The sequence below is a fragment of the Ictalurus furcatus genome, chromosome 16 (genome assembly GCF_023375685.1).
Source record: "Ictalurus furcatus strain D&B chromosome 16, Billie_1.0, whole genome shotgun sequence".
Classification (NCBI taxonomy): Eukaryota; Metazoa; Chordata; class Actinopteri; order Siluriformes; family Ictaluridae; genus Ictalurus; species Ictalurus furcatus.
The window spans coordinates 7,944,898-7,961,336 of NC_071270.1; the positions used below are offsets into that span (position 1 = coordinate 7,944,898).

Here is a 16,439-nt window from a genome sequence, read left to right on the forward strand (position 1 = left end):
TGTATAAATAGTTTTGATCTCATTTTTATCTTTCGAAAATCATTACTTTTAATTTTACTATAATGTGTATTTTCAGTTCTTTGCTTTTGTCAACACTTTATTCAAAATTTGCCATGCTGTCCTCCAAATTGACTTTAAGAACTCTTTCTAAACTATATATTAAGGTTTTCCATTTGTAACTTTCGTGTGTTTCAGTTCAGTTCAATTTCGGTCACTTTTTTTTCCATTTCTTGTGACTTTTTTTCTTCCTGCAGTTAAAACATGGCTTGGGTGATTACATGAGATGGTGAATTTCAGCAAGCAGTACTCTGGGTTTTTTTTGTTTTTTAACATACCATCTGATGTTCATTCATGTTTATTTTTTTTGATAAAACGTGTATTTAAGACAAGGAGGTGATCCACTTATTTGTGCTTCTTGCTGCTGTTTTCAGTCAGAACATGCGCAATCACACTCATGCACCACAAAGAGCATCAAAACAACATTTAATGTTTGAATTTCGTGATTAAAAAAATACATCATTTGAAAGACGAGACTTTCTTCACAAACAGCTCATTATGAATTCCGACTTTAAATGGTAGAGCACATCACACAGACACGATAGTGTGAACAAGGTCTGTGTGATGCAAACCACGGCATTGACGATATGAGGCAAGGCCAAGGCTGCTCTCATTGGGGCTCATAATACAGAAACAGAAGGGCGGTGCAGCGGTGAATGTGGAATTAAATTCTAAAAGAAAGACAGACTGCTTGATGTGTTGAGTTTATTTGCTTGTGTCTGTGGATTAATTTAATAATTTGATCTGTGATTAAGCGAATACAGTACATTTGTGTGGGAATTTCCCGCATTATAAAGCGGAGCTTTGTGGGAATGGTTTAAATTAGGCGCAATCCCACTCCGAAATTCAAGCCCTGGGAGTGATGGACAGCTAATAATTATCCAATATAAAATCTGTATTAAAGTTAACAATGTAAAGATGAAGTTTAATTGGTTATATAACACTGGATAGAACAGTGGACTGGTCACTGTATTGGCTCACAGCAGGCACATACAGTGCAGTAATTAGCTAATGTTTTGTAGAGAAATAAAACCCAGTCACACCACTACAATTATTTTCACTCGCACAAATGCTCCCAAATATATTTTGAGGTTGCACAGATTAAATTTCGGGGGCATATGCAACCAAAATGGTTGCAATTTTGAGCCTTGACAAGGGGGTCACACCAGATACTGAAAGCAAAGGTTCACATACTTTTGTCACTCACAGATATGTAATATTGGATCATTTTCAATAAATGACAAGTATAATATTTTTCTCATTTGTTTAATTGAGTTTGTGTAATCCATGTTTAAGACTTGTGTGAAAATCTGATGTTTTAGGTCATATTTATGCAGATATATAGAAAATTAAGGCTGCAAGCAGCGATAAACAGGCCCTCGCACCCAGGTGCACGTTGGGGCTGCTCTGCCAGGGGAAAGCCATTCGATTTTTTAGACTTTGTATAGCTGTTTTTGACATTTTCTTTTTGCCAGCAGGTTTCGCTATGACTATAACTGAATGTTGGTACATAAGTCCTCAGGCCAGGATTTGTATCAAATATGTGAAGTTTGGTGAAGATTGAACATTGTATGCTTGAGTTATAACAACCTTTTAATAGCAGTAATAGCACGCTTTAGCACTTAACTAAGTGTTGCTAGCATGTTTAGAATTTGCTGGCATATTGTTGCTAGGAATACATAAGTGTAAAACATGCCACTTCCTGTTGCCAGCAGGTGACTATAACTGAATATTGGCATGTAGATGTCTTCAGGCCAGGACATTTATCAAACTTGTGAAGTTTGGAGCAGATTAGACATTGTATGATTGAGTTATAACAACTTCCTGTTTCATGGTGATGCTTCACAATTTTGCATCATCAAGCGCTTTAGATAAGACTGACCGAATATGATGTCGATCTGATGAAATCTCTAGGAGGAGTTCGTTAAAGTACAAGGCAAAAACAGACCAAAATTTAAAAGAAAAATCAAAATGGCTGACTTCCTGTTGAGTTTAGGGCATGGGTTCAAGTAAGGTTTTTAGTAAGGAATGGCATGTTACATGTGTACCGAATTTCGTTCATGTAGGTGAATCGTAGCGCAAGGCCCACAACGTTGAAATTTTGTAAGTGGCGCTATTGAGCCCTTTTGCCACACTCAATTCTGGAACCCCTATCAGATGTAAATTTTCACCAGTTCTGACACGTGTGCAAAGTTTTGTGAGTTTTCGGGTATATTTAGGCCCTCTAAAATGCGATTAATTTGAGAAAAGAAGAACAACAGATCCAACAGGCCCTCATACCATCTGTGCTCGGGCCCTAATTCTAAAGGGTTCAAAAACTTTAAAGCACCACTGTAGCTACAGCGTCGATGTGTTGACCCCTCTGTTGAGTACATTAAATTTAAACATGGATATCAAATGAAAACCCTACAACCTGTTTTGCTGAAGTCAACAGGTTGTAGGGTTTATTTTCTTTTTCTGGTAGTTGTACATATTTGTACATCTGTGATTTGTCCAGATGTTATACCCAAAACTACCAAAAGTTAAATGCCCTTATGTAAACCGTAACATTGTGAAGACAGCGCTTATAAAAGCATAAAAGAGAGAATGGGAGAGAAGAGTGAATTCACAGCAGACTAGATCACTGGAGACTTCAGACCTAGAAGTAAGTAAAGTTAATCAAGGCTTGCAGGCCTAATGTGTTCCCATGGCATTTACTTAAAAAGTGGCATTTTTTATTCAGCAGAGGAAAGAGACAGCCTTCCATTTATATACTTTATATTTAGCTTTCAAGCGGTGATCATACCACAACATACACTCCACTGTACTGGAAAATTCCACAGATAATCTGGCTTCTAAGGTGACTAATGGAGAAATACAAATGTGGAACCTGTCTGAGATTAGAACGATTACCTGTGAAAATAACAGACCCATAAGTTGTGATGGAAACACAGTCACATTAACCCAATAACACACGGGCTAGATTAACATTTGTTACTGATTTGTGTCCATTCCTTTTTAAAGACTTTTAATTAAGTTGTACTGGACTTTATTAGAAATGCATTCTCTCTCCTTTATCCAAAAAGCTTCATATCAGGGTGCCCAGTCCTGAGTTCTGCTCTCAGCATCAAAATACTTCCAGAAACAGGTTCTGTTATTCATATTTTGTCACTGACTTAATGTCAACATAATGCATAACAAATACAAGTATAAATAGTGATTTCAAAACTGGTGCCACAAATGTTTAACTGGGTTTTCAAATACACTTTCACATACCTAATGGAATTTCCCCAAGGCAACTTATCTTGGTGCCATTCAAAAATTGAACCTTGAACAAAAAAGCTGAAAATAGTTCTAACTGGTAGTTATGAATTAAAGGAAACAAAAAGAAATATAGCTGCAAGCAGCCATGACTGGCCCAAGCACTACGGCGCCATCGCCACCCAGTGGGTGTATGAAAACAATGCATAGTGACGCAGCCCCTGGGTACCAAACATAAAGCTCAAATTTAATCTAAAATCACTCATTGCATACAGAATATATAAGACACTTCCTTTTTCGCCATAAATTTATTGCCTCGCCATGGCAAAACCTTTCGATATAGCAAAAATCCCTTCGGAATTTAGCGTCTTCAATGGTTGGGGATAATTTTGTCCATGTTTGGAGACAATCACGTGAATCCTCTAGGAGGAGCATTTAAAGTTCGGCGCTTGCAATTTTCAAAAATTCCACATTAAATCCAAAATGGCCAACTTCCTGTTGACTGTCTACTAATGACTGTCATTTTAAAAGTTGTCTGGCATGATGAGAACAATACATGTACTGATCTGGTGACTGTAGGTAAACTAACCCCCCCACTTTTGCCAAAAGGTGGCGCTACAGAGCTCCCTCTCATGCCCGTTTCTAAGGCTTTGTCATATCTAACGACCGACAACTCTGATGTGTGATGTTTCATGTAATTTGAAGCATGCTAAGAGCCTCAAAAAGACCCAATAAGATTATTAAAGTTTGATGCATTGCCATGGCAACAATATGTAAGATATCAAGAATACTTTCACAGGTCTACATCTGCCGTGTTTTCCCATTATTCTAATGGAGTTTGAAGCAAATTGGGTAAAAATAAAAGGGTGATTTCAAAGCCTTTTGACAAGTTACACACTTCCTGCTGACAGTTGGTGGCGCTATGACTTTGACTCACAATACTTGCATCCATGCGATTAGCCTCCTTTAATGAACATACAGCTGAAGTTTCATCTAAATCAGTCAATGTATGCAAAAGTTACTGTTTCCCATTTCTCGCCATAAATTCGTTCCAAAGCCATGGCCAAACCATTTGAAACATCAAAAATCCGCTCACAATTGAGCTTCCTTAATGTAAGCTTCATTGAGTTCATGCTGACAGAGTTTGGTGGCGATTGGATGAATTCCCTAGGAGGAGTATATCAAATTCCAGTGTGCGCGTTTTTCAAGCAACCCTAAATAGCAGACTCCCTGTTGGGCGGAGCTAATGGGATCTATATGTGTACCGAGTTTCATATATATGTTTCATACACATACTAATATGTATCCAAGATTTCAGATTGTGTTCAAGGGGGCACTGTAGAGCCCCACCGCCACGCTTGTGTACCAGCTTTGGCCGGGCCCTGATGGCCGCGGACGGATTCCGACCCGTTTGTAAATTTTCAAGGATTTTTAAGCATGTTAAGAGCCTCAAAACCTCGAAGAAAAAAAAAACAAGAATAAGAAGAATCCTAAAGAAAACACTAGAGCCTTCATACTTTCAGTGCTTGGGCCCTAATTTTGAATAACAAACTGTTGCTACCAAATTATGTACACTTACCAATTTTCTGGTTGAAGATTTTGTCAAAAGTGAGCTCATCTCTCTCTTCCAAGTACTTCTGCATCACACTCCGAATACTGGGGGAAAAAAAGAGAACACAAGTGTGTCAAATATCTGGGGGGGGGAGATTCTTGACACACCAACATTTTAGCCATGCGGCTTCTGTCTTCTCGTCTGCTATGGGGCTGTCAAATTAACATTTGAACTTTGAATATTTGTTGAATTTATGATAAAAATGCACATTGGAATGCAAAAACTGCACATTTGAATTTAAGATGTGTAGCAAGCACTAGCATTGATTTTGTTTAACCCTTGTTTAATCTGTTGATCTTTTGTTCGAAAATTTCCCCAAAGCATACTCTGCTCTCATGGATATCAAACAATTGCAAACAAAACACCGGTTTATCAAAAACAAAATCTATGTTACATCTAGGTGGGCAACAATTATTGGCTTTTAGTCAATACTTTGTGCTATCTCCCGTAGCCAAGATAACAGCTCTGAGTCTTCTCCTATAATGCCTGATGAGGTTGAAGAATACATGGCAAAGAAATCAGAGACCATTCCTCCATAAAGAATCTCTCCAGATCCTTCAAACGCATGTGGACTCTCTTCTTCAGTTCACCCCAAAGGTTTTCGGTGGGGTTTAAGTCAGGGAACTGGGATGGCCAGGGCAGGACCTTGATTTTGTGATCAGTAAACCATTTTTGTGCTGATTCTGAAGTACATGTTGGATCACTGTCCTGCTGGAAGATCCACTGTAAGCTTTCTGGCAGAGGCAGTAAGGTTTTCTTTTAATATTTGTTGATATTTGATAGAGTCAATGATCCTAACAAAATATCCAGGTCCTCTGGCAGAAAAACAGCCACAAAACATTAAAACAGCACCACCATGCATATTTCTGCATGAATTTAATTGCGATGGATGCTCAGCCCTGAATCAGAATGTAAGATGTGAAAACAATGAAGGGAAATATTGAATGGTCACAGTCATGTGTGTTTTTACAGTACAGAACTTCTCTTTAAATTAGAGAGCATTGCAATATTAGCTGGTACGGTATTTTGATCAGATAATCAGAACGAATCTTGCTATCAAACTGGGGTTTTAAAACCAGGCATAGTTCAAAATAAAGTTGCAAACATGAAATTGGAAACTAAATAATCGTGAAACAACCTATGCTTTCCCAAATTAAAAATGGAACACAAGTCAAAAAAGCCAAAGACTTATAAGGAAAATTAAGATCCACTGCCATCAATGTGTACAAGATAAATGTTTGTATTAGGCGTGTGTGACACTGCTTTAACTGGCTCCATTTTACCATTAAAAAATTGTGATTAACAACTAGGGCTGGGCGATAAAACTGGTATCAGTATTTATCGAGGGTACACCTTTATCAGTAAGGATAGAAAAAACGTTCGGTATAACGCTAGATAAAATGTAAACAGACATGAAGTTTGGTTGCATGAACAACCCTCAAGGGTGCACCGTCCCTGGATCATAAACAGCCTATCATATGACTTGATAAAGGAGTGTGCTACGAGTGACAAGCAAACAGCCAATAACAAGTTGCGTATCTGTGGGATTCGTTTAAGTCATCGCCATGCGACATCAGAACACAGGAACACATGCGAAAATGAGCTGCCGAGGAGATTGTGGAAAAAGGACATCAGCTCGCCAATGTGGCAGGTTGTTTTTGGTTTCTTTTCGTGAGACCAACAACAGAAAACCATTGTGTGTATTCTTTGCAAAAAAACCCCGCCCCGGTCAAGTACGGAAACAAAACCTGCGAGTGACTTGTAGTGCTCATGCGCAGCGCTCCACACCGTGTGTGACTGAACAGTGGGCAAAGAAGAAATGTGAAGTTTTGCCGCTTTGTGTGTTTTCTGTTAAAATGTCGACTCTGGGGAGGACAGTGAATGTCTTCAGAGCAGGAGCTCCACTAGTCACATGTGGACCTCAGCACAGTGTTATCTGAAAGTGGAAGTTTTATACAAGACTAGGCTAAATATGCTAACAGGCTGAGCACAAACCAGAGCACCAGGAGTCACATTCTGCGCTATAACGAGATGTTGATCTCCCTTAAAGTTTGCCTTTTACATTGCACACATTTTATTTATGAAGTTCAAGAGTTTCTTTAACACTTATTTATTTAATCGTCATATAAGATATAAGAGAAGATCTTTGTTTAAATTCTATTTTGTTTTTGACTGTTAAAGCTAAAATTATTTGTTGTTTGCCTTGATAAAGTTGGTAAAATAAAAATACAATTGTTAAATTCAAACTTTCTATACTGGTCTTTGTTTAAAAAAAGATTCAAATTTATCAATAATTATCGATACTGAATGATATGAAACATTGTGATAAATGTTTTAGCTGTACCACCCAGCCCTAGGAACAACGCAATCATCCAGATACAACAGCCTAATCAAATATAGGAAAACAAGCTTTTCCACTATTACAAGTTTAAGGATAGAAGAGAATGACATAATATTACCAGCTATGCAAACGCGTGCCAGTGTTGTACTGAATTCCAACTCCCTGTCAGAAATGGGTTCATCTCCCATTTTACTTGAGAGAAAAAGACTGATCTTTTTTGGCATACTTTTGAGTGATAACTTGTACTGGAGTATTCCAATGTTAAACTGTGGCACTCCTGCACAAAACGGCTTTATGGTAACAATTTATTTTAGGAGCACTTGTGCTACTAATTACAAAAAATTAGGAGCATGGTTAAAGTTTATTTATTCATTTATTTATTTTTGAGATGATAATGTTAATGTGCCACAATATAATGCACAAGTAGGTATGAGAAAACTTGAGATTGTCAATTATGACAGAGTTTAGGAACATAGTGTGAGCCATGACAAATTAATTTACCTTCTGACAAACTAAATTTAATATCTTCAGTTAATTTTACAGGCTGTATGCAAAATTTTACAGGCTGTACCTTGTAAACAAATACAAAAAAACTCAATGTTCAGTGTTTGAAGTCTGGTCCTCTTAAATATATTTAAACTACACTATTAGCCATTTTCCACTGTCATGGTTCTGGAACCATCTCTCGAACTGCTCTGCGTATATAGTCCTATCTGAATAATCTCATATAGGATGTGATTGGGGGAGTTCATTTATCTGCCAGATGCAAAGTGCTTTAGTTTAACGGTGTTCATTACTGATGCTCTGATCAGGATTTTTACAGCCAATACAGATTTCTTGTCATCTTGATCGACCGATACCGATCCAGATACCAGTCTTTTTTTGGTTTAAGCTTTAATCAGGAGGTCTACCACAAATGGCTCTCTTCTCATGACTAAAATAATAGCAATGAAAACTACTGTTGGTTAATTGATAAACAAGCATAAAATATTTATTTTTAAATATCTTAAACAGTTAAGAGTCCTAATTAAAAGTAGACCAACACAAGCATGACCCATATTAGGAAAAAGGCTAATAGCCTTCTAAGGAAATAGCGAACTAAGCTTAATGTCAAATTGATATTAAATGCAACCCATAGTAATAAAACATTATTTCATTTCTCAATTTATTTATATTTTATAAGTTTATTATAATATCTATTTTTATATTAAATTATTTATTTATAACTAAGCACATTCTGACTTCACATTTTATTAGTTTTTTTGTTTGTTTATCAGTTGTTCCTTTTAGAGCAGTTCCCCCAGTACAGTGTTGCTGTCTGCTGATAATATTGTGTTTTTTTGGGGAATTGAATCAAAACATGAAAACTGGAGTTGACTTTTCTAGTGATATCTGGCAACCATGAACTTAAATGAAGTGAATGTTCGTTCTATTAGAGTTGGTGAAGAAAGTGAAGGGAAAGCAGCAGCTAACTATGTAGACTGAACAATTGCTACTCTTGATTATGATTGGTGAGGAATTATTTAATAAAGAAGTTTGAATTACATTAGCATTATTATTAATTTACCAGCGCCCAATGTTGCTGTGGCTACACGAGTACGTCACAGTCGCAGGTTCAGGTCATTTTGGGTCATCAATAAAAGATCGCAGTTTGTGAAATCGGAAGTTGAGAGAAGCAGACGATGTACAGTGTTACTCTTTTCATCATAATGGCAGTCATAAAAACAGTGCACAAGTAGCGGAGCTTGGTATAGCTACATGCATTGGAGTTGTAGCTTTTATTCCGAATGTATTATACAACTTCGAACAGGTCACTCGCATATTTTTTCCACAGTTGCACAAAGTACTTTTCAGTCGCAAATGCGACTGAAATGGTCGCACTGTAGAGCCCTGAGAACAGGTTGGTGTATAGTTAAAGAAATTGTATGGAGCAAACGTCACTGTCTATCAGGACAGTGTAACATGCATAGGGATTCATGATAGTTAAGTACCCAGTCGATAACTTAAACGTCCTCTTGCTGTTTCAGCCATTTTGCCTTGAAAATTTTATTAAGTTATCATATATTCAGAACCAGGATCTTTATAAAATTAAATCACGTGTCTGCACGCTGTTGGGACATTTTGAAAGTACTCTACACCGTGCAACTTTATCTTGCAATTAAGGGAAGTTTGTCTAGGGTAATGTCTATGGAAAGTTTGTGTACTATTAACTGCTGCACTTGCACTTTTTTTTCCATGAAAAAATAAATAAATAAATAAACGATTACAAAATGCAATGAATTCAATTTGTTTGAGAACCATGGTATATGATCACCTATGGGTATGTATGTAGTTGGTTATTTTCAGTATCACTCAAATTTGTGGCTCTATTAAAGTAGGGGTGGCAGGGCTCGACAGTTCGAGCTTTTCGCATTTGCTACCAAAAATAGATGTGTGCAAACTATAAAATGTATTTAAGAGCATGTGTACAAAGTATTACAAAATTCAGCCCAAGCAGCAGCTATTTTGTTTTTCAACAAAAAAGTTCATAATTTACATTTATGGCATTTGGCAGATGCCCTTATCCAGAGTGACTTACAATGATCTTATTTTTTATACAACTGAACAGCTGAGGGTTAAGGGTCTTACTCAAGGGCCCAGCAATGGCAGCTTGGCAGTGCTGAGATCTGAACTAGGGATGCACCGAAATGAAAATTCTTGGCCGAAGCCGAAACCAAATATAATGAAAAGCTTGGCCGAAAGCCGAAGACGTTTTTTTTCGCGGTTTTTCCATTTATTTTGCCATTTTTTTCACCATTGCATGAATTAAATAGTCAAAATGTGCTTTTTACCATTTTGTCTTGCTTTTCAAAGTAAAAAAAAAAATCAATTACAAAAACTATAATTTCAAAATATTTAACACTGAACATTTTTTTTTCATTCCAGCAGGCATAGGCTACCAACAAGGCACAATATAATTTTAAATAAATAAATGAGCAAAATAAAAATATTTTGATGTGGTCATCTTTGAGCCCCCCTTGAATAGCCTACGTTAGGCCTATAACTGACTGTTGAAAGAATGGAACACACTGTAGCCTACAACAAAAAGTGCATTAAAAAGTGCATTGACAAGAGTACAAAAAATGGTTCTATTCGGTTCGGTTCTATACGTCTGATTATATTGGGGATATATACCGCTCGCATCCCTGTACACTTCGCGGAGTATTACAGTAGATATAGGATAGTTAGATACGTTGTTAATGTTATGTTCCCTTAAATAAATACATCTTTATCTTCTTCCGTACTCTACTCCCTTACGTCTCGCGACGTGACAGAATACTGCGGAACAGAAACAAAACAAACGTGCACGTGTCCACAGTAAACAATGTCACGGTTGTCAACATCTGTAGAGCATGCGCTCGTGCACATAGCACGTGCATGCGCACGCCCGCTCATCGCTCCAAGCGCGCTGCCGGAAGTGGAGGTCGTGAAATTCGCGCGTCTCACTCTGGTTGCTAGGCTATTTGGCATGTCATCAAACACGTCATTGTTCGGTCAAATTTATTCGGCCAAACACCGAAAGTGCTTTTTTTTTGCTATTTTCGGCCGAATAATTTCGGTTGCCGAACATTCGGTGCATCCCTAATCTGAACTAATGACCTTCTGATCTGAAGGTCATGTGTCATAACCACTGAGCTACCACTTCAACAATGACTGCTAAAACATCATGAAACACTAACCTACAATTTCTGAGATTTTAACAGAAGTGTTCGTATCGCACGTCATAAAAGACAATCTTAGCATACGTTAATTTTAATTGTAGGAGAAAACTTATTAATTTTGAGCTTTTTTCTACTATTTTCGTCTTCCGGGTTTAAAATCTCATTCTGTCGCACGTCACAGGCAGCGACATGGCATGTACAATAGTACTTCGATGACGTGTCCTTGTCTCAATTATTCATGAGACTGTGTGTCCTTATCCTATGATAATACGCGGTCTCTTAATTATTCATGACAGCACGTAGTGCTTTTCTACAGATGTAGTAGATGAGAGGCATTCAAATGGGTCGCAGGTGTTTGTTTCAGTGGTCTAAGAGTTAGTGTGTTTTCTCGGGAGAGCTATGAGAATTGGAGAAAGGTGGACTTCGGACTTGCAAGCAGTTTGCATGTTCACAATCCGTGCTGCCTCCGGTTTTATTTTATGTTTTCCTCCAGTCACGCTAGGGGCTAATGGTTCAAATAGATAGGGCAGATTCCCTGACACACCCACTCCCCCTCCCTTCTTCACACAGCCATCCACACCCATTTAAATTGCATTTTTCAAAAACATTGAGAGGTAGACTTGAGCTGAAAGAGGGAGGTTTCATGGCCCTTTAAAAACTCCACTTTTACTACAAAAAAACAATCAAGAATGAACACAGTGAGCTAGATAGATGTTAAAGTTAGCTAGCAATATACACAAACTATGAAGCCTATTGGTCATTAATTCAAAAGACGGCTGTGCGCACTAGCAGCAATTGCTTGAAGTAATTGCTTGAATGGTGGGTTCATTATTATTCTTAATGAAAAACACAACAACAACAAAACAATATAATGACAAACTTGCTTATATTAAACATAGAACTTTTGAAACCAAATCTTCTGCCATCATCTCGTCAGTCAGTTCGCCTCACTCTCGTCACATGATACATGAAATCTGACTCCTGCTGATCTGTGCTGTGTCTTGGCTCATGCTGAATTGAGCAGACGTGTTCAGTTTTTAATTGTAACTGAAGTAAATGATTTTTACTACAATAAAAAGGCAAAATGACAGTGGGGGGCGGTGCCGCAGTGGGCAAGTGATGTAATCGGTGTGCGGCTTGAACACCGGCTATTGCAGCAAGCCTAATTCATACAGATGCTTCGTAATGAAATTCCAGAACTTTCAAGGACTTTTCAAGCACTATTTGTGTTTGTTTTCAAGGACTACGAAAGAGATTTCATCCAAACATTCTTTATTGTCTCTCTTTAAATTCCAAAATAAAATAATAACAACAGATTTTTATATGGTGCCTTTTGCAGCCATGTTGGACAAAATTAGCATTTTCTAGCCATTGTTTCATCTCTATAACGTCAATATACAAGGTGTCTCAAAAGTCTCCATACATGGGGGAAATTAAAACTTTTCAGCAAAATGTCATCACATACTTGGTGATGGACTTTAACAAGAAACATGGCAAGCACATCACATGTGACACTGTTGCCAAAGATGGGAGATGTGTGTTTACAAAAATATGGCAATCATGTGGAGGGTGTTTTGTGAAGTCACATTTTGCTAAAAAGTGTTAATTTCCCCTATGTATGGAGACTTTTGGGACACCCTGTACTCCAGGTGAGTGGCAGAAGCACTGTTGCCAACAACTTTCAACTTTTCAAATGTCACTAATTATGTCATGCGCTGATTATCATATTCATTAGGTCATATCTGCATTCTTACACTCACATAGTGCTCATAATGTATTTTAATACAGCCAAATTTCCAATAAAGCTGTTTATGATATCTTTGTTGTCAGACAAAGGAACAAGAATAAAATAGTGACTGAAATGTGGCCAATTAAGACTACATGTTAACCAACAGTCACTTCAAAGATGCTGCTCTGCACTGCTAAAATCCTGATTTTTTTTGTAACTGCAACATCGTCTGAAAAGAATCACCATCCACATAAATTAAAGACAACTGCTGTGCTGTGTTTTTTTTTTTGCTAAAACAAATAACTCTGAGAGAAAGTTAGAAACGACAGAAGGTCTTCCTTATTTTTCCTCTCACACTGAATGTGCTGCTCCACTCTGCCACTCACTGAACAGAGTAGCCGCAGAGAGGTGTACCTGCAGCAGGAAAGCAGGACCTCATGCTCGCGGGGCTGTATTGAGGACACTCTTTATGAACAGTAGCTAAGCCTTTGCCCAAAAAGTCGCTAGATGCTTTTTGGAAGAAGAAAAAAAAAAAAAAAGGTCACTAACGGGGTCTGAAAAATGGACCAGAGCTGTCTGTCAAACCGGGTAAGTGAATAGCAAGAGGAGGAGGAGGGGTTGCACCAGTTAGTCATATTTTAAGTGAAAGGATTGAATTTGTGTTCAATCAAAAATAAACGATGTTTAGCGATTTGGTATTTATTTACTTTTTATAATTCAAGCAACAGCCAAATTAAAGTACAATTCAATACACCTTGTAGGAACCCTGTAAAAAGAAAGAAACCACTAGTGTACTAACAACCAGACATGGAACAAGTCAGCCAAGGACAAGAACAGGAGTTGATGACAAACATTTCAAAAGCTGTGAAGAAAACCCCAAAAATAGGGCAGGGGTGACGGTATCAAAATGCACCATTTAGCGAAGAGGCCATACCACAAGATGCAAACCACTCATGAGCAGTAAGAATCAGAAGGCCAGACTGGAATTTACAAAGAAATACAGACATGATCCACAAAAATTCTGGAACCAAGATTGACCTCTACCAAAGTGATGGAAAGGCCAAAGTGTGGAGAAAGAAAGGATCTGCAGATGATCCAAAACACAGAAGCTCATCAGTCAAGCTTGGTGGAGGAAGCATCATGGCTTGGGCTTGCATGGTTGCTTCTGAAATGGGCTTAGTAATCTTTATTGATGTAAATCATGATGGTAGCAGCAGAATTAATTCAGAAATTTAGAGAAACATGTCTGCCAATTTACATAGAAATACATCCAAATTAATTGGGATGAACTTCATCATGCAGCAAGACAATGATCTAAAAAGCACTGCCTACTGAACAAATTACTTTATTGGGGGAAAATTGTGGAAGGTTCTAGACTGGCCAAGTCAATCACCAGACCTTAACAGTTCAGCATGTATTTCACCTCCTGAAGAGGAGAGTGAAGGGAGAAACCCCACACTCCACCACAATCAGAAACAACTGAAAGAAGCTGAGGTACAAGCCTGGAAAAGCATCACAAAAGATGAATGCAACAGTTTGCTCATGTCAGTTTGCTGCATCAGTTTGATGCAGTTACTCCAAACAAGGAATATGCAACCAAATATGAAGTGTTATTTACTTTAAGACTATCTGTACCTATACTTTTGCTTACCTAAAAATCGGTTTGCCACCAAAAGTAGTACTGAACACGCTAACGGAAATTTATTTAATACTTGGTGAAGAAGCCTTTGTTTGTAATGCGGCTTGAAAGTGCTTCCTGTATGAAGAAATTAATCGGCTGCAGTATTCAGGTGTGGTTTTGGCCCATTCTTCTAAACATATTGTCTTTAAGTATTGTTCAATTGGCTTCAAGTCAGGTGATTGACTGGGCCATTGTAACACCTTGATTTTTTTCCTCTCTGAAACCAATTGAGTTTCCTTTGCTGTAAGCTTTGCATCGTCGTCCTGCTGGAAGGTCTATCCACGACTCAATCATACTGGTGGATGGCAGCAGATTCATCTCAAGAATCTTCCGGTAAAGGGCTCCATTCATAGTTCCTTCAATTATATGAAGTCTGCCAGTACTACGCAATGAAAAACAGCCCCACACCACGATGCTTCCAACTTCACTGTTGGTAGTGTTTTAAGGGTGATGTGCAATGCCATTTCTTCTCCAAATATGGTGTGTAGTATGACAGCCAAAAAGTTCAATTTTGCTCTCGTCTGACCAGACTACACTTTCCCAGTATTTCATAGACTTGTCCAAATGAGTTGTAGCAAACTTTAAACAAGCTTCGACATGCCTTTTCTTTAGTAATGGGGACTTGAGGGGGGACCATGAGCAGTGGAGTGCATTGCCTAATGTCCTCTGTATTGTTGGCTCTTGGGCTGCTCTTCTGACTATTCCTCTGACTCCCTGTCAGAAATCTCACGAGGAGCTCCTGTGCATAGCTGGTTGTTGGAGTGATGTTGCTTCCACTTGCGGGTAATGGCCTTAATGGTGCTTACTGGAGGATTCAGAAGTTTTGAAATACGCCTGTAACCGATTCAAATCAATATGTTTTGAAACAATAAGGTTGCGAAGGCCTTGGGAGAGCTCTTTGCTTTTACTGATCATGAGATGTTTCTTGTGTAACACCTTGGTAACGAAAAGCCTTTTTATAGACCATCAATTTACTAACCCAGCTGATATTAAATTGCACACACGGGGGGTATAATTACTTACGGATTTCAGCAGGCTTCTTGCCTTACCTTGCCTGACTGCTTTTTCCTTAGTGTGGTCAATACTTTTTTCCCGTGTCATTTCACTTTATTACACATAACTTTATTTATGGACTTTAATGTTGTGAATTCTTTATATTTGCGGATTTGAGTTAACTTGAGTTGATACTGATGTCTGGTAAAAGTTTCATGCGAATAACCTCATTGGAAATGTATATAAAAAAAAAATGTTGACATGTTCAATACTTATTTCCCCCCACTGTATTCAATCTACTGTAAAATTTTTCGTCATCAGTGCTGCACAGTGCAGTGAAAAATATTTGCCTGATCCTGATTTCTTCTGTTTTTGTGCATCTCAAACTAAATGGTTTCAGATTACGACCCAAAACTAAGGCAACCTGAGAAAAAAACAATACAGTTTTTATTTATTTTATTGAAGCAACAACAACACAAAAAAAAAGCACCTATCTAGCACCCATCACCAATGTGATAAGCTAACTGCCCCCTTGAAATGAAAATCTGGTTGTGCCACTTTTAGCAGCAACAACTGCAACCAAACACAATCTTTCACTTACTTCTAGGACTAGGACTTACTCCTATGCTTTGGAGCATTGTCTTGCTGCATAATCCAGTTGCGCTAAATTTTCAACTTGCAGACTGAAGACCGGACACTCTCCTTCAGGACTTTCTAGTAGAGAGCACAATTCATATTTTCCTCAATTATTGTAACTTGCCCAGGCCCTGAAGGAGCAAAACAAAAGTCCCCACACCATCACACTCCACCACCATGCTTGACCATAGGTATGATGTTCTTTCTGTGGAATTTTGTGTTTGGTTTCCACCAGATGTAATGGGACCCCTTTCTTCCAAACAGTTCCACCTTAGACTAGACTAATCAATCCACAGAACATTCTCCCAAAAATGTTTGAGGTGTGTCCATCAAGGTGTGTTTTGGCAAAAGTCAGACAAGCCTTAAATGTTTTTCTGGGATAGCAGTGGTTTTTGCCTCACCACTCTTCCATGAATGCCATTTTTGCCCTGTATCTTTATGATACTGGA

At 38.1% G+C, this 16,439-nt stretch overlaps 1 protein-coding gene across 3 annotated transcripts in view; it reads right to left on the reverse strand.

The window, feature by feature from the left end:
• The window catches only part of grk3 (G protein-coupled receptor kinase 3), a 135,811-nt gene that overhangs the window by 84,134 nt on the left and 35,238 nt on the right, over window positions 1-16,439 (reverse strand). For all 3 annotated transcript variants that reach the window (XM_053645754.1, XM_053645751.1, XM_053645752.1), the window contains one exon: window positions 4,877-4,953. In XM_053645754.1, coding sequence (XP_053501729.1) covers window positions 4,877-4,953 — 77 coding nt within the window. The remainder of the gene's footprint in view (window positions 1-4,876; window positions 4,954-16,439) is intronic.